Genomic DNA, 26,261 nt, shown 5'->3' with positions numbered 1-26,261 from the left:
TTCAGGTTTTACAAACAAAGTCATGGTACAAAATTTCATTTACAAATAATATGGAATATACAAGGGGCTCTAAATTGTTATTCATTTTATGTTAAAACAAAAATAAATTTCAAAATCATATTTGATGTTCATTCATACAGTGCAACTAATCACTTATATAACAGCTTTGTACATTTGATCATACAGGTTAATTCTAAACATGTTTGTACATATGATCATACAGGTTAATTCTAAATACCTTTGTACATATGATCATACAGGTTAATTCTAAACATGTTTGTACATATGATCATACAGGTTAATTCTAAACATGTTTGTACATATGATCATACAGGTTAATTCTAAATACCTTTGTACATATGATCATACAGGTTAATTCTAAACATGTTTGTACATATGATCATACAGGTTAATTCTAAACATGTTTGTACATATGATCATACAGGTTAATTCTAAACATGTTTGTACATATGATCATACAGGTTAATTCTAAATACCTTTGTACATATGATCATACAGGTTAATTATAAATACCTTTGTACATATTATCATACAGGTTAATTCTAAACATGTTTGTACATATGATCATAGAGGTTAATTCTAAACACGTTTGTACATATGATCATACAGGTTAATTCTAAACATGTTTGTACATATGATCATACAGGTTAATTCTAAATACCTTTGTAGATATGATCATAGAGGTTAATTCTAAACACCTTTGTACATATTATCATACAGGTTAATTTTAAACACCTTTGTACATATGATCATACAGGTTAATTCTAAATACCTTTGTACATATGATCATACAGGTTAATTCCAAATACCTTTTGTACATATGATCATACAGGTTATTCTAAATACCTTTGTACATATGATCATACAGGTTAATTCTGAACACCTTTGTACATATGATCATACAGGTTAATTCTGAACACCTTTGTACATATGATCATACAGGTTAATTCTAAACACCTTTGTACATATGATCATACAGGTTAATTGACTTTTCCAAGTGAGTCTGCTGATCAGTTGTCCATTAGTTTCATTAAAAGATGTATAACATAAAAATCTATCATCTTATAGAATCGTATGATTCAGTACAATCATAAAAAAGTTTTACCTTTGCATCCTACTGTAACTGAGTACTCAACATTAATGGCATCTCTCAAGATGTTGTACTTGTGACCATTTATATCTAGTGTTGCCATGCAACCCTGGAAACCATGACCAGATTTTATGTTTGCAGGAAGTGATATGTACATTGTCTTTTGTACACCCCCTAGGTAGAGTGGCCCCTTCAGATTGAATTCAGTTGGAGAGTTACGATCCATATTTTCCACTGTTGCCGGAAAATTGTCAACACGAATAATCTGTTTCTCCTTCATTGGTCGTATCAGGGATACATCATGCCATTTGTTGTCATTCAGTGGTTCTGCAGTGTTGACATATATTCGTTGTGAGCCCCCACCCACGTCATATGAATAGTACAAATATCCATTGTTAAGTTCTAGGGCTAAATAATCATAATCTGAAATTCCATTAAATAAAATTAAACCATTTGGGCCTAAAGTTTTAAACTTGAAGCACACAGAAAAGTAGGTATCTGCTTGTAACTGAGGTAGTACAACATAGGAAGCTGTTGATTTGAAGGTCACTGGGTCAAGGATCACTGATTCTCCATCATCATACCTAATAAAGATAGAGAAGACATTTAGGATGCTGGTAAATAAATTGCATTATTTAATTCTGTGATGTATAAAACATTATAAAAAAATTTAACTTAGAAAAGTAACACTGACAATTAGCTTCTTTGTCTATAGCTTAATTATCCTGAAAGTTGCCTTCCTTAGCCTGGCTTCCAGATATCACACATGAGAGGTGGAGGTGTGTGGGTGTGTGATTTAGATTTTTAACATAGCCATAAGATTTTTCAGTCATACTGCTGTCTGCAGTGTGGCAGTTTTTTGTGATGTCTAGCACTCAGGCATCATGCCACTAACATGTGGCATCATGTCCCACCCAGTCTAATTATCTTGACACTAGATCAACCAGTCCTAACATTAACCTCTTAATGCTGAATGTAAAGCAAGGTAGCTGCAAGTACCATTTGTATAAGTCTTTGGTATGACTTGGCCAGGGTTTAAACCTGTGACCTCCCACATCCAAGGCAGATGCTATAACCACTGTAAAATGTACATAGCCTGATCTGCCTGTGTATTATCTTGTTCTATGCAGTTTGCTAGGAGTAGGCAGTAGAACAAACACAGACTCTGATCTGCCTGTGTATTATCTTGTTCTATGCAGTTTGCTAGGAGTAGGCAGTAGAACAAACACAGACCCTGATCTGCCTGTGTATTATCTTGTTCTATGCAGTTTGCTAGGACTAGGCAGTAGAACACACATATACCCTGATCTGCATGTGTATTATCTTGTTCTATACAGCTTGCTAGGAGTAGGCAGTAGAACAAACACAGACTCTGATCTGCCTGTGTATTATCTTGTTCTATGCAGTTTGCTAGGAGTAGGCAGTAGAACAAACACAGACCCTAAACTGCCTGTGTATTATCTTGTTCTATGCAGTTTGCTAGGACTAGGCAGTAGAACACACATATACCCTGATCTGCATGTGTATTATCTTGTTCTATGCAGTTTGCTAGGACTAGGCAGTAGAACACACATATACCCTGATTTGCCTGTGTATTATCTTGTTCTATGCAGCTTGCTAGGACTAGGCAGTAGAACACACATATACCCTGATCTGCCTGTGTATTATCTTGTTCTATGCAGTTTGCTAGGACTAGGCAGTAGAACACACATATACCCTGATCTGCCTGTATATTATCTTGTTCTATACAGCTTGCAAGGAGTAGGCAGTAGAACAAACACAGACTCTGATCTGCCTGTGTATTATCTTGTTCTATGCAGTTTGCTAGGACTAGACAGTAGAACACACATATACCCTGATCTGCCTGTGTATTATCTTGTTCTATGCAGCTTGCTAGGACTAGGCAGTAGAACAAACACAGACCCTGATCTGCCTGTGTATTATCTTGTTCTATGCAGTTTGCTATGAGTAGGCAGTGGAACAAGCACAGACCATGATCTGCCTGTGTAGTATCTGGTTCTATTCAGTTTGCTAAGAGTAAGCAGTAGAACATGAAACACATCATCACAATCTTTCAGCAAGACACAATGAAGCACATCATCATTGTTTTACAGCAAGACAAAATGAAGCCCATCATCACTGTCTTCAAGCATGATGCAATGACTGTCTTACAGCAAGACACAATGAAGCACATCATCATCATCTTACAGCAGGACACAATGAAATATATCATCACTGTCTTACAGCAAGACACATGAGGAACATCATCACTCCTGTCTCACAGCAAGACACAATGAAACATATAATTGTCTTACAGCAAGACACAATGAAGCACATCATCGCTGTCTTACAGCAAGACACATGAAGCACATCATCACTGTCTTACAGCAAGACACATGAAACATATTGTCTTACAGCAAGACACATGAAGCACATCATCACTGTCTTACAGCAAGACACATGAAACATCATTGTCTTACAGCAAGACACAATGATACACATCATCACTGTCTTACAGCAAGACAATGCTATGCAACTGAAAAGGTTGCTTCTAGAAGATTCTAATTAGAATTAGAAGCTTTGTTGCCCAATGTGACAATCATCATGCATGCCAGGTCTAGCTATGTGAACAATACAAATGTTCTTGACTCAACTTAAAATAATAATCCTAATATGTATTCTTCTGTCAGAAAAAGGTAAACAATGATGTTTACAGAACTGTTTCTGATCCTGGAGAAGGTAAGCTAAGAGATACAATTTTACATAACCCAAAGTATATCATGAAGTAAGAAAATGAAAACCTAACAAACAAAGAGTGCAAATTAAATACACATAAAACCATCCTATATTAAAACATAATGAATGCATGCAAAATAAATTTATGGCTTATAATTCAAATAATATAAGTATTTATAGCAAATACAATAAAAATCAAGGTTGATCTTAGAGAACCAATGCAAACACATCATAAGATGACCGGAGACATTTTTATGACAAAGCTGAAATAGTTTTAATTTTGTGGCAGTATAAAATATCTCAGTAGCTCCAAGATTCAAGGGTATATATGTATATACTTGCTTATAAATGGAGTCAAGCCAAAAACAGTAAAGATCCTGATCTGCTGTCACATAATGCAGCTGCAAATCAGGGTCTATGTTGTTTGTTCTACTGATTATTCCCAACAAAATACAATGACCCAAATATGCTGCCACATTATGTGATGGCAGATCTTGGTCTGTGAAGTTTGAAACTGGACTCATGAGTGAGTACATATATATGGTTCATGTAAATGTAATGAATAATATTGTTATTTATAACTATCTTACCAATTCTCTCCAAACTACCTGACATGACAATTTTTTGATGCATCTATTAACCTATGACCTAAATCACCTAAACCAATTAGGGTTCAAAGAAAAACCACTCCAGTGAGACAGCCTTGGTTTCCATAATAGATAGATGGGTTATTGCCATAGATCAAAAAAAATTAGTTGGATCCATAAAAGTTGATCTTAGAAAAGCCTTCGACCATGATATTCTTATCAACAAATTGAGCATTTATCAATGTGACAATTCAACAATTGATTGGTTTACATCATATCTAACAATGAGAAAAGAGTGTGTCAAAATAAATTGCAGTTTTTCTAAAGAAGAACCAATTACATGTGGAGTACCACTGGGATGAAGCCTTAGCCCACTCCTTTTCCTCATTTTCATAAATGATCCCTGCCACTGAAAACAGGCAACTTTTTTTCATCTACTGACTTATATGCAGTTTAAACCCCTTTAACAGATCTCAAACAGCAAAGATTAGACCTAGAATTGTCTCTTTTCAGATAGCCATACTTAGAATAGAATCCTGAATTATGGAAATTTGAAAAAAGTAAATATAGACAAGATTCATGTATTAATGAGCATTATCCAACCAAAAACCAGACTGGAAAATAACAATTTGAATCTGAAGTTGAATGAAACTATTTCATGTTAGAAAACAATATAGCCTCAGATATCTCAATGAACTATTTCATGTTAGAAAACAATATAGCCTCAAATATCTCAATGAACTATTTCATGTTAGAAAACAATATAGCCTCAAATATCTCAATGAACTATTTCATGTTAGAAAACAATATAGCCTCAAATATCCCAATGAACTATTTCATGTTAGAAAACAATATAGCCTCAAATATCCCAATGAACTATTTCATGTCAGAAAACAATATAGCCTCAAATATCTCAATGAACTATTTCATGTTAGAAAACAATATAGCCTCAAATATCCCAATGAACTATTTCATGTCAGAAAACAATATAGCCTCAAATATCCCAATGAACTATTTCATGTCAGAAAACAATATAGCCTCAGATATCTCAATGAACTATTTCATGTTAGAAAACAATATAGCCTCAAATATCTCAGTGAACTATTTCATGTCAGAAAACAATATAGCCTCAAATATCTCAATGAACTTTTTTATGTTAGGAAATAATATAGCCCCAAATTTTGAAATGTCTCAATGAACTATTTAAAAAAAAACAAGGCTATATTTTCAAATTAGGATCAATTTCAGCTAACCATGTTTCTGTTGTAAAACAAGACAAAAGACTCTGTAAGAAATGCTTTCAATATTCATGGTCACACATTTGGAATAGAACCCCAAAGAAAATTAGAGAATGTTTATTATAAATAAAATTAATTATAATCTAATTTACTGCATGAAACATGGACCTGTTTGATTTGACAAATACATGACAACTTAGAGAATAAAACATTAAATATTCCACTTTGTCTTTTCACAATTTTTGTACTGTATATACACAATGTAGCAACCTGAAGCATGTTCATTACAATTTTCTGTTTATTATGTCTACATTGCATGTAAGTTATTCTCAGTTGTGACAACATCATTATTAGCTCAATAAACTTATCACATGACTCAGAATTATTTCTGTGCAAGACACATCTGTTATCACTGAGAATATCAAATAAACCCAATTGTTGCCAGTGCATTCATCTTTTATTTTTAAGAAATCATTTTCAATAATCATATATATTGACATGCATTCAAATCTCTTGTGGAACAAAATTTAAAACTTACCCCAGTATTAAATATCTTTATAGATATACTATAATTTTGTACCCTTTTGGATCTAATTGATGCATGCCTATCCAATCACAGGGTCCAGTGGGAGAAAGCTTCAGACAAATTGTGTTATCCAGAAGGATAAAATTATTCATCTTGATGTTTATTTTAACACTGTGTACAAGTGTTGGTCAGACAATTTAAAGTCTGACAAATGACACAACACTGTATACCAGTGGTAGTAGACAACATAAAGTCTGATAAATAAAACAGCATTGTATACAAGTGGAGGTCACACAGTAGAAAGTGTGATAAATAAGACAACACTGTAAACAAGTGGTGGTCAGACAACAGAAAGTTTGATAAATGAGACAACATTGTATACAAGTTGTGATCAGACAGAAAAAAGTTTGATAAATGAGACAACACTGTATACAAATGACAGACAGACAAAATAACAGATAACAGTAAGTCTGATAAATGAGACAAGATTGTATATAAATGGAGGTCATAATGCAGAAAGTCTGATAAATGAGACAACACTGTATTGAAAATTTTATTGCATACAGTCAGAAAGTCTGATAAATGAAACAGCAGTGTATAGAAGTGGAGGTCACAGAGCAAAAAGTCTTATAGATGAGAGAAGACTCTATACAAGTGGAGGCCAGATAACAGAAAGTCTGATAAATGAGACAACACTGTTTTGAAAATTTTATTGCATACAGTCAGAAAGTCTGATAAATGAGACAACACTGTATTGAAAATTTTATTGCATACAGTCAGAAAGTCTGATAAATGAGACAACACTGTATTGCATACAGTCAAAAAGTCTGATAAATGAGACAACACTGTATTGCATACAGTCAGAAAGTCTGATAAATGAGACAACACTGTACTGTTAAAATGTCAGAAAGGTCTGGAAAAAATGAGTACTGGTATTCCTTGTAACGTTAGAAAAATGCTTTCCCAACATTTTGAAAAGTGATTTGATTGGTTAATGAGATAAGGTGACAAAGTATTTACTATGATGACGAGATGATATCATGTTTCATGTAAACACTGACAGTTTCACTGGCTGAATGAGACATACCTACTGCACTAGCATCTGTTAAAAAACCCTGATGTAAGTTGATATTCTTATATGCCTACTTGCTGTTAAATTATATACTTTTATGTTTGCAATAGAAGTTTTGGAATGATCACAGAAAGTAAGTTCAAGATAGTGAGAAATGTTTTTCTTGTTTCATTTTTAAATTTTTTTGACAGAAGCACTTTCTGTCAGTAACAGCAATTAAAGAAGCATTTTCACTGACCCTAATATGGCAGAGATATAAAAAAGCCAATAAAAAACTTGTTAAATAAGTCTAACATACCTAGCGGTCATTTCCAGGTCCTGTACCCTGCCCTGTTTAGCCATCTCAAAGTATTGCTGACCATTCCAGATGAAATTCTGCATGGCACCAACAAACCCCTTATGATGACGAATCTGGTTGTCATTCTGAACTTTGACGCCTGCATCCACCAGATTAAAATCGGAGGTCTGTCCTGAAGTGGCCAAGTCATCTGCAAGATACAATGTTCAGATATTAACTGCTTTTAAAACAAGTTCTATGGTAACTTTTGTATTTGTAATACAGAGTTTATATATAAATACTATTTGCACTTTAGCCCATTTGATCCAAAATGGCAGCTCAAACTCCTACAGTTGTAAGGAATGCTGCTTTTCTGGTGAGAAAATGATGTCATAGTATGTTACATTGACCCTGATAGAAGGGAATGTGAGGGTTGTACAATGACCCTGATAGGGGGAATGTGAGAGCTGTAAATTGACCCTGATAGGGGGAATATGGAGTGTTGTAAATTTACCCTGATAGAGGGGGATGTGAGGGTTGTAAATTGACCCTGATAGGGGGAATATGGAGGGTTGTAAATTGACTCTGATAGATGGTGATATGAGGGTTGTAAATTGACCCTGATAGGGGGTATGTAAGGGTTGTAAATTGATCCTGATAGAAGGGAATGTGGTTGTAAATTGACCCTGATAGGGGGTATGTAAGGGTTGTATATTGATCCTGATAGAAGGGAATGTGGTTGTAAATTGACCCTGATAGGGGGAATGTGGAGGATTGTGAATTTTCCTCTGAATAAGAGGATATCTTGTAATCCACTTGAGGATGTAAATGTAATCCAAAACAAGTGATCATTTAATTAAATGTACAAATAAAAGAAAATACTTTTTTTATCTACAAATCTTTATCAGTGACAATGAACTGTACAACTCTGACCATCCTTTTATATAATTGTGGCACTTAGCTCCAGTATTTACATAATCATGGTACTGGGCTACAGTATTTATATAACTGTGGTACTGGGCTACAATATATATATAACTGTGGTACTGGGCTACAGTATTTATATAACTGTGGTAGTGGGCTACAGTATGTATGTGATCATGGTACTGAGCTAAAGTATTTACATAATCTTGGAACTGGGCTCAAATGTGCATTAGTACATAAAATAAACAATTATTTTTAAATCCTACCTGTTACAATATTTAACAAAATGGTTTATTATTAATTATTACTGGTTATTCTGTTGCTTTTTGTTATGCCCCTTTCTGTCCAAAAGTTATGTGTTTTATTAACAATGACAGCAAAATGAAAGCTACATTTCAGCAGTTGTATCAGGTTATCAATATGACTTAAAAAATTGCATCTGACTAAATTTCCTCCCAATGGTTCACACCTACCTGAACAGGATATATCACAAATAAAATACAATTTACAGTAGTCTTAGAGAAAGAAAAGATTGCAAGAGAAATCTTCATTGGCACTATAATATAACACAGACCTTCACTGACACTATAATATAGACCTTCATTAACACTATAATATAATATAGACCTTTATTGACACTATAATACAGACCATCATTAACACTATACTATTATATAGACCTTTACTGACACTATAATATAATATAGACCTTCACTGACACTATAATATAATATAGACCTTCATTGACACTATAATATAATATAGACCTTCATTGACACTATAATATTATATAGACCTTCATTGACACTATAATATAATATAGACCTTCATTGACACTATAATATAATATAGACCTTTATTGACACTATAATACAGACCATCATTAACACTATAATATAATATAGACCTTCATTAACACTATAATTTAATATAGACCTTCACTGACACTATAATATAATATAGACCTTCATTGACACTATAATATAATATAGACCTTCATTAACACTATAATATAATACAGACCTTCATTGACACTATAATATAATATAGACCTTTACTGACACTATAATACAGACCATCATTAACACTATACTATTATATAGACCTTTATTGACACTATAATATAATATAGACCTTCACTGACACTATAATATAATATAGACCTTTATTCACATTTAGCTGATTGGCCATCAGCAAGTATATACATGTAAATTTAAGTTAAATAAATTGATTGTGACAAATATGATGCATACACAAAAACAAATCCACCAAATGTACAGACATTTAATCAACAGAAAAGAACTTCGCAAACATGGAGGATGTCAGAAACTGATATCACTAACCAAATCAGCCTGACTGACAAACATGGCTGATGTTTGAAGCCTTTGATATATATATATATACATATATATATATATATATATATATATATATATATATATATATATATATATATATATATATATATATATATATATATATATATATATATATATATATATATATATGACAGATATTATTCTGTGACCTTTAAAATTCACCAGAATGTTTATTCAAGTACATGCATGTGATTTAAATACAAGCTCTTTTGGGAGAAAACTGAAAGTGTCATCAATTTGTATGCATTTATCAGACAATAAAATGGAGATGAGATGAAAGTGACAGAGAGCATAGAACATAACAAAATAAATAAAATATAAACTCATGTCATTTTATGTAAAAACATAATAATAAAACAGTAATATAAAACAAAATCATGTCATGTTACATACCATTCATCATGGCAATCATTTCACAGATTTCTAACCTCAACAGATTTGATAGAATTTATTAACTGAATAAATTTCAACATACTTGTGCCATTCCATAAAAAAAGAGTTTATATACTTCTTTTTTTAGTAGCAAATATCACTGACATTCTAATATAAAGTGATGCTCATCGCATAGAAAAATATACAAATTCTTTGACCTAGTGCAATATATTGTGATTCATTATGCAAAGTATTAGCACTTATTTTTTTACTTTTCAAGATAATTTTCTAAATTTCATCAATGTTACTATATTTCTTTCCAAATATTCCTTGTAGCTGAATTTGATGACAAATTTATTTAAAATCTAAGATACAAAAAAAGAGTCTATGAATGAAGACTACCATTTACGAATCAACTCATCAGCTAGAAATATAAATAAAGAGAAGAAAACAGAAGAAAACTTGAATGTTCCAGTCACTTTCCACAGACCAAGATTGTCACATTTATCTTTCCAATAATAATTATATTATATATCATAAATCGATATATTCTTTTATTGGATGAGAAAGCTAATATAATAGTTCAGAATGGAGTAAAATATAATCATCTAAAAAGACATCCTCCCCAAAACTCCTTATAAAAAACTATTCTGAGTAACTTTTTATTTAACTCAAAGAAAATTTTGTAAAAATAATGTATTGGCAAATTAACATTCAAAAGCATTTACTTCAGTAAATTTCTATACTTTTGATCCATAATTAAGAATTTGTGAAACCTGTATGTCAAAAATTTCTCATTTTACCTTTGGGGCACATTTCCAAATTTGTATAAATGCTTATAATCTTGTGCACTTCAAGGTCCTCAACTGAGAAAGAAAATGAGAAGCTGACATCAGTGTCTCCAACAAGGATGGTATCTGGTCAACTCTGTCCTGAAGGACTAAACCTCTGCTCATGTGGAAATTCATCCCCACATAGACAAAATGGAACAAGATCTGATTCTCTAGACATCAACATAGAATAGGGTGCTGCTCCTCCCTCATGGGTGGGGCTGCAATTCACTATATGTCCTAGTGGAAAAGAAAGGATTATGCTCCTCCCTCGTGGGAGGGTTGACTCACTCTCTGCCCTCACGGAATGCAGATGGTGCTGTACCTTCCTAATGGGAGGTGTGACCCAATCTCAACCTGTTTATTACCTCCATTGGGAGGGGCCCCATTAACCCAAAGAGTTTACAAAGAGTTTGGTAATCCTTCTCTGAGACACAAGAGAAACAGATAATGAAACTCTGAAAATTCAGAGGAAGACAAGGTAGGAACTTATTTTCCTTCCTTTATAAATGTCTTGGTGTTAGCACAGTCTCAGACCTCGTCTGACCATAGGCTGCAAAAGGGACAACCTTCTGTCCTCATGCAGCCTGTACAAGATAAATAAGTGGGGTGGGTGTCCAAGGGTGCATTTTATGGCCACTCATAATCATACCCTGCTTAGACGTTGCTGCAAGGAAATGTTGAAAAGAAGAATCACAAAAAGCTTGCATCAACTAAAATTTTTTTTTTGTTGCATGGATTAAGTCTTTGGTAATTTAATAGCAGCATTAATTCATCTTTTCTAGGCGTTGTCTCTAAGAATTAAAACAATGATGTTTTAGTGGAAAAGGTAAGCAATGCTAAGCTGAATACCGAGGTTTAAAGAATTAAAACAACCCAATAATTTTGAAAATAAATCAAACGTGACATCAACCAGGCTTATTTGAGACATGGAGATCAATAATAAGCAAAACCTCAGCTTGGTAAGATTGTTATTAATAAGAATAATAACAAGGAATACCATCCTAGACTAATTTATGAGAAATAACTGGTGTTTGGTGAATAAACACAACATAAAAAGAAAAACTGCTGCGTTTTTCTGAGATAAAAACTGCACAAGTCACATTAAAAGAAATCTGATAAAAACAATTAATAGAATCAAGACAAGTCTGTAGACCAGTTTTTGCAAGGTTAGGGATACCTAGACACCAATGTAGAAATTAATTCTCACCAAATACCAACCAATCTAGAAATTCATTCTCACAAAATACCAACCAATCTAGAAATTCATTCTCACTAAATACCAACCAATCTAGACAATAATTCTCACAAAATACCAACCAATCTAGACAATAATACTCACAAAATACTAACCAAGCTAGAAAATAATTATCACAAAATACCAACCAATCTAGACAACAATACTCACAAAATACCAACCAAGCTAGAAAACAATTCTCACCTTATACCAACCAATCTAGACAACAATACTCACAAAATACCAACCAAGCTAGAAAATATTTCTCACTAGATACCAACCAATCTAGAAAATAATTCTCACTAAATACCAACCAATCTAGACAAAAATTCTCACAAAATACCAACAAATCTAGACAATAATACTCAAAAAATACCAACTAAGCTAGAAAATAATAATTCTTACAAAATACCAACCAATCTAGAAAATAATTCTCGCTAAATACCAACCAAGCTAGAAAATAATAATTTTCACAAATTACAAACCAATCTAGAAAATAATTCTCACAAAATACCAACCAATCTAGAAAATAATTCTCACTAAATTCCAACCAAGCTAGAAAACAATTCTCACTAGATACCAACCAATCTAGAAAATAATTCTCACTAAATACCAGCCAATCTAGACAATAGTTCTCACAAAATACCAACCAATCTAGAAAATAATTCTCACAAAATACCAGCCAATCTAGGAAATAATAATTCTCACAAAATACCAACCAATCTAGAAAATAATTCTCACTAAATACCAGCCAAGCTAGAAAACAGTTCTCACTAAATGGCAACCAAGCTAGAAAATAATTCTCACTAAATACCAACTAAGCTAGAGAATTATTCCCACTAAATAGCAACCAAGCTAGAGAATTATTCCCAGTAAATAGCAACTAAGCTAGAGAATAATTCTCACTAAATAGCAACAAAGCTCGAAAAGAATTATCACTAAATAGCAACCAAGCTAGACAATAATTCTCACTAGATACCAACCAAGATCAAAAACAATTCTCACTAGATACCAACCAAGCTAGAAAACAGTTCTCACTAAATACCAACCGAGCTAGAAAATAATTCTCACTAGATACCAACCAAGCTTGGGAATAAATCTCACTAAATACCAAACAAGCTAGAAATAATTCTCACTAGATGTCAACCAAGCTAGGGATAAATAATCACTAAATACCAACCAAGCTAGAAAAGAATTCTCACTTAAGAGACCAACCAAGCTAGGGAATAATTCTCACTAGATACCAACCAAGCTAGAGAATAATTCTCACTAGATAACAACAAAGCTAGAAATAATTCTCACTTGATACCAACCAAGCTAGAAAATACTTCTAAAAAAAAGAGAATAGCTATGCTAACACGTCTGTAGAGTCAGAGCATTAATGTAAGGCTATACAAACTGTAACCAGTAGAATTGCAAATAACTCTTGAAAGGGATGAAATTCACAGAGCAAATGCTTGATGAAGGGTAATTCACGTGATGAATAAAATGCACATGAAGAAAAGGCTCCAACTGTGATATTATAGATTAACCAAAATTTTGGTGTGTTTGTATTAAATTTAAGGCACCACTTGTGACAATATGTATTTTGACTACTTAGGTCCTTTTTCATACCCTGTTTTGACCCAGAAAATCTGCATATTTTAATATGAATGTAGTTAATTAACATGGAAATAAAAAAAGGTGACATACACTCGTTGACATATTCCAGTCATATATTAGACTAATTTGCATAGGTAAAGTCTATGAAGTGGAACAACCCAATTCATTCAAAGTTAGGTAAACCAAAATGATGTGTTGAAGGAAAAAAAATATTATTCTTCTGTGCCTTAAGACATTTTTATGAAATTTTTCATTGATTTATGATCTGTGGCAGCATTTCTTGAAGTTTGATTTTACTCCTTGTTTTGTTAAACATAAAAACATAATTATTATTTCACTAGTGGAATGTATGTGGCATGACATAAATCAACATAGTAACACCACCCAGCATTTGAACAATGCAGAACTGAATTCCAAATGTAGCTAACATGCTTAAGTATTAGAACTAGCAGTGGCGTCGCTAGGGGGGTGCGGGGGGTGTGCAGACTGCACTGGGTGACACCATCTCAGAGGGTGACACCAAAATGAAAAATTGCAAATTTTACAGAGCACACACTGCTCGGTCTAGTCGGATTTCATAAGCAGATAACCAATCATAGTTAAATACATGACTAGCAGGCACAGGGTGCCACCATGCAGTCTGCAAGTAAGTTTAATGTAAAAATAACTGTAACTTAACGTTGTTACAGTTCTTAAATACTTTCACCTTCTGACCTTCAATTAATTTGTTTTTGTTCTTGTCATTTTTATACTGTGGACTTATTTTAAGAAGAAGAAATCCATGGTGGAAGTCTGGAGGGGTGACACCATGAGTTTACCGCACCGGGTGACACCAACCCTAGTGACGCCACTGAGAACTAGCATGGCCAATGAATGCTTGACAATGCAGAACTGAATTCCAAATGTAACTAACATGCTTAAGTATTAGAACTAGCATGGCCAATGAATGCTTGACAATGCAGATGCAGAAAAATCATTTTCTATGATGAGAAAAAAACATGATCTTAGAGGTTTGAACAACATATCTATCCAATGGTAAAATGTTTGGAAAGTCAATGGGAACATACATCTGATGTGTGATGGCAGATTTAAAACACACAAAAAGCCATCATAAATGTAAGTTTTGCTGACTGCCATTTTAAATAATAACACTGCATTATGGTTCATGTATGGTACAATCTGTATTTAGACCAATTTCTTTTCTATGTATGGTACAAACAATACATATACCAATTTCTTTTCTATGTATGATACAAACTGTATGTAGACCGAATTCTTTTCGATGTAATATATCAGCTCCAACTATTACTACATGATTTCATGCGATAGCCCTAGAATGTACCGAGTTTGCATTATCCATTAATTGAAGTACTCTAAATACAGGAAACTTGAAAATGGGCTTATTCAAATTTGCACTTAAATATCAGGAAATGAAAAGTTATTTTAGTCTATAATCCTTGCATATGTGGATTTCTCATCTCCTTCCACTCAAGCCAATACTTTCTCTTCTTAAGAAAACAGAAGAAAATTAAAGAATTTTCAAGGAAAACTCTGCTTAATAATTGACTAGGACAGGAGACAATGGTACAACATAATAAAGTTGAGTTGCTGATGCATGGCCATTAATCAATACACTTCCTGACCTTATGGTGTAACTGTAGCCATAACAAGATAGTTGTATATCTTCTTTTTGTCAGATGTCTCAAGATCAAGTAATACCACAATGCCATTCACTGATAGTAATAATGGTGCTAGAACATGAATAAAAGATGCAGTTAAAAAAGAAAACCAGGGAGATCCAAAATTACCCACAGGAACACTGAAAGCAACATGGAAAATAAATGTCAACTGTATAGGGAGGATTTAAACTTGTTCACATAAAAAGACATTAAAATTTATTTAAAAAAATACTAATTCCAACACACCTTTGGATGTAATTCCAACACACTAATGGATATGATTCCAACACACCCTTGGATGTAATTCCAACACACTTATGGATATGATTCCAACACACCCTTTGATGTAATTCCAACACACTCATGGATATAATTTTAACACACCCATGGCTGTAGTTCTAACACACCTATGGATATAATTCTAACACCCATGGTTGCAAGTCTAACACACCCATGGATATAATTCTAACACACCCATGGTTGTAATTCCAACACACCCATGGATATAACTCTAACACACCCATGAACATAGTTCAAGCACACCCATGGATATAATTCCAACAAACCCATGGATGTAATTCCAACACACCCATGGATGTAATTTCAACATACTTGTGGATATAATTCCATGGATCCTATGACCAAAGGGATTCTTAGTACATATGACCAAAGGGATCTTAGTGTGGGGAAAAAGTCAAATATATAGCAGTACCAATATCAGGTTTCTAACTAGTAATATATGGGGTGTGTGACTACGGGAATTTCAGAGACGGTGTTATTATCTGGGAGGAATGTGGTGTTATTTTCTGGGAGCATTGTGGCATTATTTTCTGGGAGAGATGTGGTTTTATTTTCTGGGAGGGGTGTGGTGATATTTTCTGGGAGAGGTTTGTTATTTTCTGGGAGGGGTGTGGTGTTATTTTCTGGGAGGTGTGTAGTGTTATTATTGGGAAGGGGTGTGGTGATATTTTTTGTGAGGGATGTGTTGTTATTAACTGGGAGGGGTGTGGCATTATTTTCTGGAGGGGTGTCAATATCACTGATTCAAAACAACCATATTTGCCAGGCCTATTGAACATGAGCTCAAATGACAACTTGCTAACTTGAAATATCGGATATTGGACACAAGTTGCTCATAGTTATTCTATGTATATGTTTGGATTTGTTTTCCATATAACTCTCAACCTTCATTTTGGTTATTGCATTGGACCCCCTTCCAGTGTTTTTAGGATGCCATTTGGTATGCCATTTTTGGATGCCGTTTTAGGTTGCCATTTGTTATGCCATTTTAGGATGTCATTTGGTATGTAATTTTAGGTTGCCATTTGGTATGCCATTTTTGGATGCCCTTTTAGGTTGCCATTTGTTATGCCATTTGGCATGTCATTTTAGGTTGCATTTGGTATGCCATTTTAGGTTGCCATTTGGTATGCCATTTTTGGATGCCCTTTTAGGTTGCCATTTGTTATGCCATTTTAGGATGCCATTTGGCATGTCATTTTAGGTTGCCATTTGGTATGCCATTTTTGGATGTCATTTGGTATGCCATTTTAGGTTGTTATTTGGTATGCCATTTTATGTTGCCATTTGGTATGCCATTTTAGGATGCCATTTAGTAGAGTATATCTATGTTTAGAGCTCAGTTACATTGGTCTGTGCATGTCAGAGTTCATTCACCATAATGCTATGCATAGTTACTAACGTCTTGCTATTGTAACTACTCTGGTGTTTGCCTTAGTCCACCATGGCCATATTATTCCCACTATGACCATGTTATTCCCGGGGCCCCGAGTGGCCGAGTGGTCTAAAGCGCTCTCCGTTACGGATCACTGCCATCTCACCTCTGTCTGTGTGGGTTCGAGTCCAAGGCTCGGCTAACATTGGTACATGGGAAAGCCTGCCGGTAGCTTCTCGTGGGTCGGTGGTTCTTCCCTGGGTTTTCCAGGGTTCTTCCTCCACCAGTTATACTGGCCGCCATGTATAGCCTATCTTGTGCTGAAAAATGGCGTTAAATCCTACAACAACAACAACATGTTATTCCCATCAATCTCTTTGAAGACAAATGAGTTCAAGGATTCAATGCATCACTATGCTGTTTTATGGCACACAGTTTCTGACTGGCATTTGCTTACATTATTGCTCATCACAACCCAGTAGGATCCTATACAGTAAATTGAAATGACATGTTCTGTCACTGAGAATATTTGTGAACATTATAGGAAAATGTGCTAAAAGCTATTTATTCATAAATTTTATTCCACGGTGTTTGGAAATCATGCTGCCTTAAAATTAACATTTCATAACATAGTCTATTTATATATTGTTTTACTACAGAGCTTTTTAACTGGATTTGTACTTCTTTACAACTCTAATAGTTAATAGTAACATATAAAATATTTACTGCATAAAATAATAATTCTACCAATGAAGTATATTAAAATTTCAGCATTTATTATGTGTTAATTTTCTTTGGAGTTATGTTTGTTCTTATGAAGGTAGAAATCAATGTTTTTAATTCCATTTTGAAATGAGTTTAACAAAGAACAATATTCATTTTACTGAAGATTCTGGCCATTTGTGAATTTTTCTTTTAAAACAAATCAACTTGTTAAAATAAAAATGGTAATGATGTCCAAGCAGCCATGTTGTTTAGCACTTGTATTTGTAAATGTTTACACTTTTTCTGAATTTAAACAATACTGATATTTCAAGTTAAGCTTTAAGTGTTTGTTTATTTGTTTTAACTTAGAATAGTAAGCCACACACATTCAGTTTCTATTGAATTTTGATTCTGAGAGAGACTTGTTTAATCTATAATAACAATAAACTATTTGGATACATTTGGACTCTACAGAGCAAAGATTTAAACTGATGAAACCTACTTAAAATCAAAGACATGAATTCTATTTCAGTCATTTAAATCCCATGTTTCTTAGTTTCTATTTCATGTTCTGTATTAAATCATTGAAACTGATGGAGCTTGTCTCTTTTTTAAATTCTTATTTGACTTTGACATGAAGTTTATGATGTCCATGCCCTGAAATAATGCTGGGTCCACTACTGTTGGTATACTGTTAAAGATTACACATGACCTTGAGACTGAGAGGACATAAACGATGTCTTGTTTCTTTCCATGCTAAGGTATTGACTTCCTTCCTTCTGAATGTGTAGAGAGCTTGACAAGAGTTGTACATACCTGATAACATGGGGCACACTGATCCTAGCTTGACTTCATCTATACCAAATGGCATCCTGAAAACACCGGGTAACATGGGTCCCACTTATCCCAGTTTGAAATGAGCTGTAAATACCTGGTAACACTGGTCCCACTGATTCTAGTTTGACAGGAACTGTACATACCTAATGACATTGGTCCCATTGGTTCTAACTTGACAGGAGCTGTACATACCTGATAACATTGATCACACTGACTTTAACTTGACAGGAGCTGTACATATCTAAAAACATTGGTTTCACTGATTCTAGTTTGACAGGAGCTGTACATATACCTGATAACACTGGTCTCATTGATTCTAGCTTGACAGGAGCTATACATACCTGATAACACTGGTCCCACTTATTCTAGTGTGACAGGAGCTGTACATACCTGATAAAATTGATCACACTGACTTTAACTTGACAGGAGCTGTACATATCTAAAAACATTGGTTTCACTGATTCTAATTTGACAGGAGCTATACATTCCTGATAACACTGGTCTCATTGATTTTAGCTTGACAGGAGCTGTACATACCTGATAACATTGGTCCCATTGGTTTTAACTTGACAGGAGCTGTACATACCTGATAACATTGGTCCCACTGATCCAAGTAGAATTGTTGATACATGAAGTGTTGTAACAATGCTGGGAATCACATCTGGAATATAAACATATACTACAATATGGAATACATAACACATTGTTTTAGATTTAGAATAAGGCCTGAATAAATTGTTTATATCATTAAATCTAAATTCTGTAGTAAAGGAAACCTATTAGCATCTCATACATGTAAAAACTGAAACATTGCTTTAAAATTTCTCAAGCTAAGGTGATATTACACAAAGAATGTACTCAAAATTTAAATTCACAAATTATAAATGTAAAACATGAAATATGCAGCAGATACAGTTTAATCATGTACTTGGTATAATGACATCCCATATATGACAGTATATGACATAGTATGGGGCAGCTAATGTATCTTTGCTCAATTCAGTACTTCCCACCCTTAACACAAATCTTTGCTAAATTCAATGCTCCCCACCCTTAACACAAATCTTTGCTAAATTCAATGCTTCCCACCCTTAACACATCTTTGCAAAATTCAATGCTCCCCACCCTTAACACAAATCTTTGCTAAATTCAATGCTCTCCACCCTTAACAAAAGTCCCTTGAAGGGACTGATGCTCTTTTACCTGGAATGAATCTCTACTTTGTAAACTACTGAGTGATAAAACCATGTACAATAATCATAAATGATAAGATTTGTCAAATCTGCCACTTTGACCAGCATCATTTTCATTTAAGACAAATAAGACACTACTGGAAGATTTTTGGTACAACACTATGCTGATATGACCATCCATTCAGGAGAATTTGTGACAAATGTTTTAGTATGTTCATTGTGGCAACACAATTTCATTCAGGACAAACTAAATATCATAACTGTCTTTCTGATGAAAACCCCATGCCATTATGGCTTTCCATTTTGGAGTAGCAACATCAAAGCTTTTCAAGATGGATGCCATGGTGGATATACTTGATGTCACATCAGCAGTGACAACAAGATTTTCCTACTGTGGTGATTCATGTTGGATGTCCAGGCCCAACCATTTTCTAAAAGGACCAACATGACATCATAAAGAGTCTACAGGCGAAATGACAATGTTTATATGATTTTGCATTCAGGAAGAATAGCAAAAAGATTTCAAGATGGCTCTTGTGGTGGCCATATTGGAAGACAGATTGGCACCATTCCATTAAGGACCAGATAGACATCATAAAATGTCTTTTGGTGAAAAGCTCATGTTGATATGACCATTCAATCCAGATGAATAGCAATAACAAGGTTTTCAAGATGGCTACTCTGGTGACCATATTGGACATCTGGGCAGCACCATTTTCACTTAGGACCAATGTGACCTTGGCATGAATGTGTGAGTAAAGTAATTCTCGAAGTACATGAGAAGAAATAATAAACGTGTTCCAATATGTAGATAACAGGCAATGGAAGCTGAACAACTGATGACAAACAGTGGAATCAGGACAATAGATGACAGACAATGGAAGCAGGACAACAAATGACAGAAAGTTGAAGCAGGACAACAGATGACAGAAGTGGAAGCTGGACAACAGATGACAGACAATGGAAGCAGGACAACAGATGACAGAAAGTTGAAGCAGGACAACAGATGACAGACAGTGGAAGCAGAACAACAGATTCCAGTGGAAGCTGGACAGCAAAACAGACAGAAGAAGCTGGACAACAGATGACAGGCAATGGAACCAGGACAATAGATTCCAGTGGAAGATGGACAACAGATGACAGACAATGGAAGCAGGACAACAGATGACAGTGGAAGCTGGACAACAGATGACAAACAGATAAGAGGCCATCCTATAAGCTCTTCTTGACTATGATAATTAAGCTAAAAATGATGACTGGTTTATATAGAAATAATGATGACTGGTTTGTATAGAAATAAAGATGACTATGGTTTGTATAGAAATAATGATGACTGTGGTTTGTACAGAAATAATGATAACATTGGTTTGTATAGAAATAACGACTCTGTAATTTATGTATTTTCCCCATTTTTGTCTTTATCTTTGCTACATCTTTGTTGGTATATAGAAAAAAACTTTATTGCCAGTATTATGTTAATGTGTCATTATACCCTGTGCATGCATGCATACATACATACATACATACATACATACAGACAGACAGACAGACAGATAGACAGATAGATAGACGGATAGATGGAAAGATAGACAGACATATGAGAAGCAGCCCCTGACTCCTTATCTGAAATAATTATCAGTGACCAATTCTTTGGAATAATATTAGAAACAATTTGTTAGAACCTGTATAGGTAAAGCAACAGCGGCCAGTGCATGGATTGTATTTTGGACCTCAAATGTTAATTCTGAATATGAATGCTATCTCTAAATTTTAAAATAAAAAAATTACTGTGATCTCATGAATTAGCAAAACTCATACAAATGTTTACAACATAAATTTTCTATCCATATACAAAATTTTCTTTTTTGTTTGCAGTTATTTCCCATAAATTTTATATTTGCACGCAATGTGCTTTAAAGATATACTGGTACCAATCCCATGCCATTTCAATCCTATACAAAGTTACAAAATAGAGAAGTTCATGGGCTATGTTTGATTATAATCTTCTTTAAATATCTGCATAAAAAGTGTCAAGGCATGTGCACCAGATTTAATGTGTAATAGGATTTATTAAAAAGGGTTGCCATGGAAATCTTTCTATTGCCTGCTCCACCTCAGCAGAATCCCAAACTCTGGAAACTTCGTAAAGTGAAAAAAATTGATTAATTTAGCTCATAGTGAGCAGTACCAATCAAGTCCAATGCATTGATCAAATTCTTGTCTGTATATAAAATAGTGTTAGAGGAAATGAGCTAAATGAACAAGAGTACAGTGAATAGTTGTTGTTGTTATTGTTGTTCTTGTTGTAGAGTTCAACACCATTTTTCAGCTCAAGCTATACATGGTGCCAGTATAAATGGTGGATGAAGAACTTGGGGAAAACCCCAGAAAGAAATACCGACCCATGAGAAGCTACTGGCAAGCTTTCTCACATACCCATATTGGCTGAATCCGAGACTTGAACCCATGCTGATAGAGGTGAAAGGGCAGTGATCCATAATGGTGAGTGCTTTAGACCACTCAGCCACTCGGGGCCTACATACAGTGAATAGACTGAGCTAGATGCAACAAGAGTACAGTGAATAGACTGAGCTAAATGGAACAAGAGTACAGTGAAGAGACCTAGCTAGATGCAACAAAAGATCAGTGAATATACTTAGCTAGATGGAACAAGAGTACAGTGAATAGACTGATCTAGATGCAACATAAGTACTGTGAAGGGACCTGTGTTTTATAGTTCTCTTAGAAGATAACTGTGTGTGTGTGTGATTTGGATTTTTAATGAAGCTTTAACAACTTATCAGTCATATTGCTATGATGTCTGCATTGTGACAGTTTATACTTATGTCTAGCACTTGGGCATCATGCTGCAGACATGTATCATGATGTGTCCTTCCCAGTCACATTATCATGACACCAAGCAGACTAGTCCTAATACTATTCTCTTAATGCTGAGCACCTAGTGAAGCAGCTGTTAGTACAATTTTTATAAGTTTCTGGTATGACTCAGCTGGGGTTCGAACCGGCAACCTCCTGCTTTCAAGGTGGATGTTCTAACCACTTAGGCCAAAACTGGAGTGGTCAAACCAGTAAGAGCAGACTAAACTGGATCACAAACCTTTTGTATCATAACTATGTGACATTAACTTTGCTGAATACAGAAATTGTCTTATGATAGTCCTATACTCAATGGGAAGTCCATCCCATTATGCAAAAAATTGTGACAGAATTTTCTATACCCTAACTAATGACAAGCCTACCCTCATTTTAAAAAAAAATTATTTACTTTATTACACTGTATGAACTAATGGAGAAGGACCGCTCCTGTGGCTTAGTGGATAGAGTGTCCACCCAGATGCAGGATTTCATGGGTTTGAACCCCGGCTGAATCATACCAAAGACTTACAAAAATGGTACTTTCAGCTGCCTTGCTAGGCATTCAGCTTTAAGAGGCTAGTGTTAGGAATGGTCGGCCTGGTGTCAGGATAATGTGACTGGGTGGGACATCATGCTACATATCTGCCACATCATGCCCCAGTGCTAGACATCACTTTAAACTGCCACACTGCAGACATCATAGTGATATGACTGGAAAACTGTAAAAGCTACATTAAAAATCTAAATCACACACACACACACTAATGGAGAAAAGCAAAAAAGTCTTAATTAATTAATACAAATGTATTATATTGTTTTTGTTTTTGTAGGTTTTAATAGCATTTTTAATACATTATTTGCTTTATTATAATGAGAAGAATGAAGCTAAGTGGGCTGGCCTGAGCAGGTTCAAACCCATTACATTTGGATTACAAGTCAAATGCTTTACCAACTGGCTATTATAAACCAAAACAATATAATTACCTAGAACTGGTCTATTATCATCGATGTTAATCTGGATATCTTGTCCTCGGCGCTGGATGTATACTGTGTGCCACTGGTCATCATTCAAGCCTTGACCAATTATCAGAGTCTGCAATAATCAAGGACATTGTAGACTATTAGCTTTGTCCATTTGTGTCTATGTCCCATTGTAGACTATTAGCTTTGTCCATTTGTGTCTATGTCCCATTGTAGACTATTAGCTTTGTCCATTTGTGTCTATGTCCCATTGTACACTATTGGCTTTGTCCATTTGTGTCTATGTCCCACTGTAGACTATTAGCTTTGTCCATTTGTGTCTATGTCCTATTGTAGACAATTAGCTTTGTCCATTTGTGTCTGTGTCCCATTGTAGACTATTAGCTTTGTCCATTTGTGTCTATGTCCCATTGTAGACTATTAGCTTTGTCCATTTGTGTCTATGTCCCATTGTACACTATTAGCTTTGTCCATTTGTGTCTGTACACCAGTGATGACTGTTGACTTTGCTCATTTGTGTTTATGCCACAATGTAGACTATTAGCTTTGTCCATTTGTGTCTTTGTCCCATTGTAGACTACTAGCTTTGTCCATTCATGTCTACAAGTTCTTACAAGTTACAAGAAGACAAATTCTGATAGTGTTTCTGTCATAAAGGAAAATAAGTAAGGCCAAGTGTATTTAACTGTAGTTATGTATATATAACCTGGACCCAAACAAGAAGCTGGCCATGGCCTGTACATTAATCCCCTTACTGACCTTACATTAGCTGTAGTTATGTATATATAATCTGGACTCAAACAAGAAGCTGGCCATGGCCTGTACATTAATCCCCTTACTGACCTTACATTAGCTGTAGTCATGTATATATAATCTGGACTCAAACAAGAAGCTGGCCATGGCCTGTAAATTAATCCCCTTACTGAAATTACATTAGCTGTAGTTATGTATATATAATCTGGACCCAAACAAGAAGCTGGCCATGGCCTGTATATTAATCCCCTTACTGACCTTACATTAGCTGTAGTTATGTATATGTAATCTGGACCCAAACAAGAAGCTGGCCATGGCCTGTACATTAGGTCCCTTAGTGACCGTATATTAAATTGGTATTATACACATCAGCTTGTATGCATATTCCAAGTAACAGGTTGTCAGCACTTCAGAAAAAAACCTCTAACACTGATTTTAACCATTACAGATGGACAAACACATGGGTGCTACAGTGACAGCTATGTCAAACTGCTGCTAAGGACTTCTCAATACAATGCAAAAAGCCATACCAGAGCTGCTGTCATATAACTGATACTAGAAATTCAACTCATTGCAGCAAGCTGCTGTCAAATAATTGATATTATAAATTTGTCTCATGGTGGCAAGCAGTGCATTATGCAAATAAATTACCGCACCTAATGAATTATGGTGTGAGCTAATAATTAAAGTATCATTTGAAAGAATGTCAAAAGTATGTATGTAAGAATTACTATCTGATGGACAGAAAATGTCTGCATAATACTGAAGGGGTATCCAAGTACACAGCATGTATACAAACAGTTTGATGAGAAATGAAAGACTACTGCACAAGGAAAAATCAAAGTTCTTTTACAAGCCCCCGATTTTCTAATTAGAAGTGAGAAAGTAATGAAATATTCACAAGGCAATTTGGAAACTGAAATAAAATGCATGAATCTCCTATTGATTCAAAACTTTATAATAATGAGTGGATATAATACAATCCTTTGAACAAATCCATGCCTATTTTAACATGTATGTAATAAATCCATGCGTATAATAACATATGCCTAATAACAAATCCTTGCCTATTTTAACATATTTGAAATAACAAACCCATACCGATTATAACATATATGTAATAACAAATAATTACCTATTTTAACATAAATGATATAACAAATTGATGCTAATTAAAACAAATATATAATAAATCCAAGCCTATTATAACATATATATATAATAACAAATCCTTGCCAATTATAACATATATGAAGTAATAAATCCTTGTCTATTGTAACATATATGTAATAACAAAATCACTACAATTCTTACTTTGGCCCTATTTCCAAGGTTGATGGTGACTTTAACTGTCCCTCCCTCCAGGTACACTTCATACATATCAGGGTAAATCTCTGAGGCTGTCAGAAGGAGAATGGCATCAGAACGAATTGTATGGAATCGCAGGGAAATATCTTCAATCTCCGTCTCTGATTCCTCTGGATAGTTAATCTTCATGTGCTGAACTCCATCAAACTTCAGAGTAACGGCAGCTGAGGAATGAAGATACCAGGGTAAAATAGATACCTTGTTATAACATACTGCATTATAACATGGATCTGGATATTACAATAATTTATTGGTGTACCATAAAGCTTTAGTGCAGAAATAATCAAGAGTTTGATTTAATA

At 34.4% G+C, this 26,261-nt stretch overlaps 1 protein-coding gene across 1 annotated transcript in view; it reads right to left on the bottom strand.

Annotated features, from left to right (window-relative positions):
• Nucleotides 1-26,261, bottom strand: part of LOC149808398 (neurexin-1-like) — a 335,258-nt gene that overhangs the window by 79,912 nt on the left and 229,085 nt on the right. The window contains exons 7-11 of the mRNA XM_089976649.1: nt 25,906-26,123; nt 23,842-23,950; nt 19,374-19,448; nt 7,569-7,758; nt 1,127-1,695 (exon numbers count right to left, since the gene is read on the bottom strand). Coding sequence (XP_089832775.1) covers nt 1,127-1,695; nt 7,569-7,758; nt 19,374-19,448; nt 23,842-23,950; nt 25,906-26,123 — 1,161 coding nt within the window. The remainder of the gene's footprint in view (nt 1-1,126; nt 1,696-7,568; nt 7,759-19,373; nt 19,449-23,841; nt 23,951-25,905; nt 26,124-26,261) is intronic.

The sequence above is a fragment of the Sinohyriopsis cumingii genome, chromosome 1, assembly GCF_028554795.1.
Source record: "Sinohyriopsis cumingii isolate HCF-2022 chromosome 1, ASM2855479v2, whole genome shotgun sequence".
NCBI classification, from domain to species: domain Eukaryota; kingdom Metazoa; phylum Mollusca; class Bivalvia; order Unionida; family Unionidae; genus Sinohyriopsis; species Sinohyriopsis cumingii.
The sequence above is the reverse complement of the archived record's forward strand: the minus strand, read 5'-3'. Positions and strand labels throughout refer to the sequence as shown.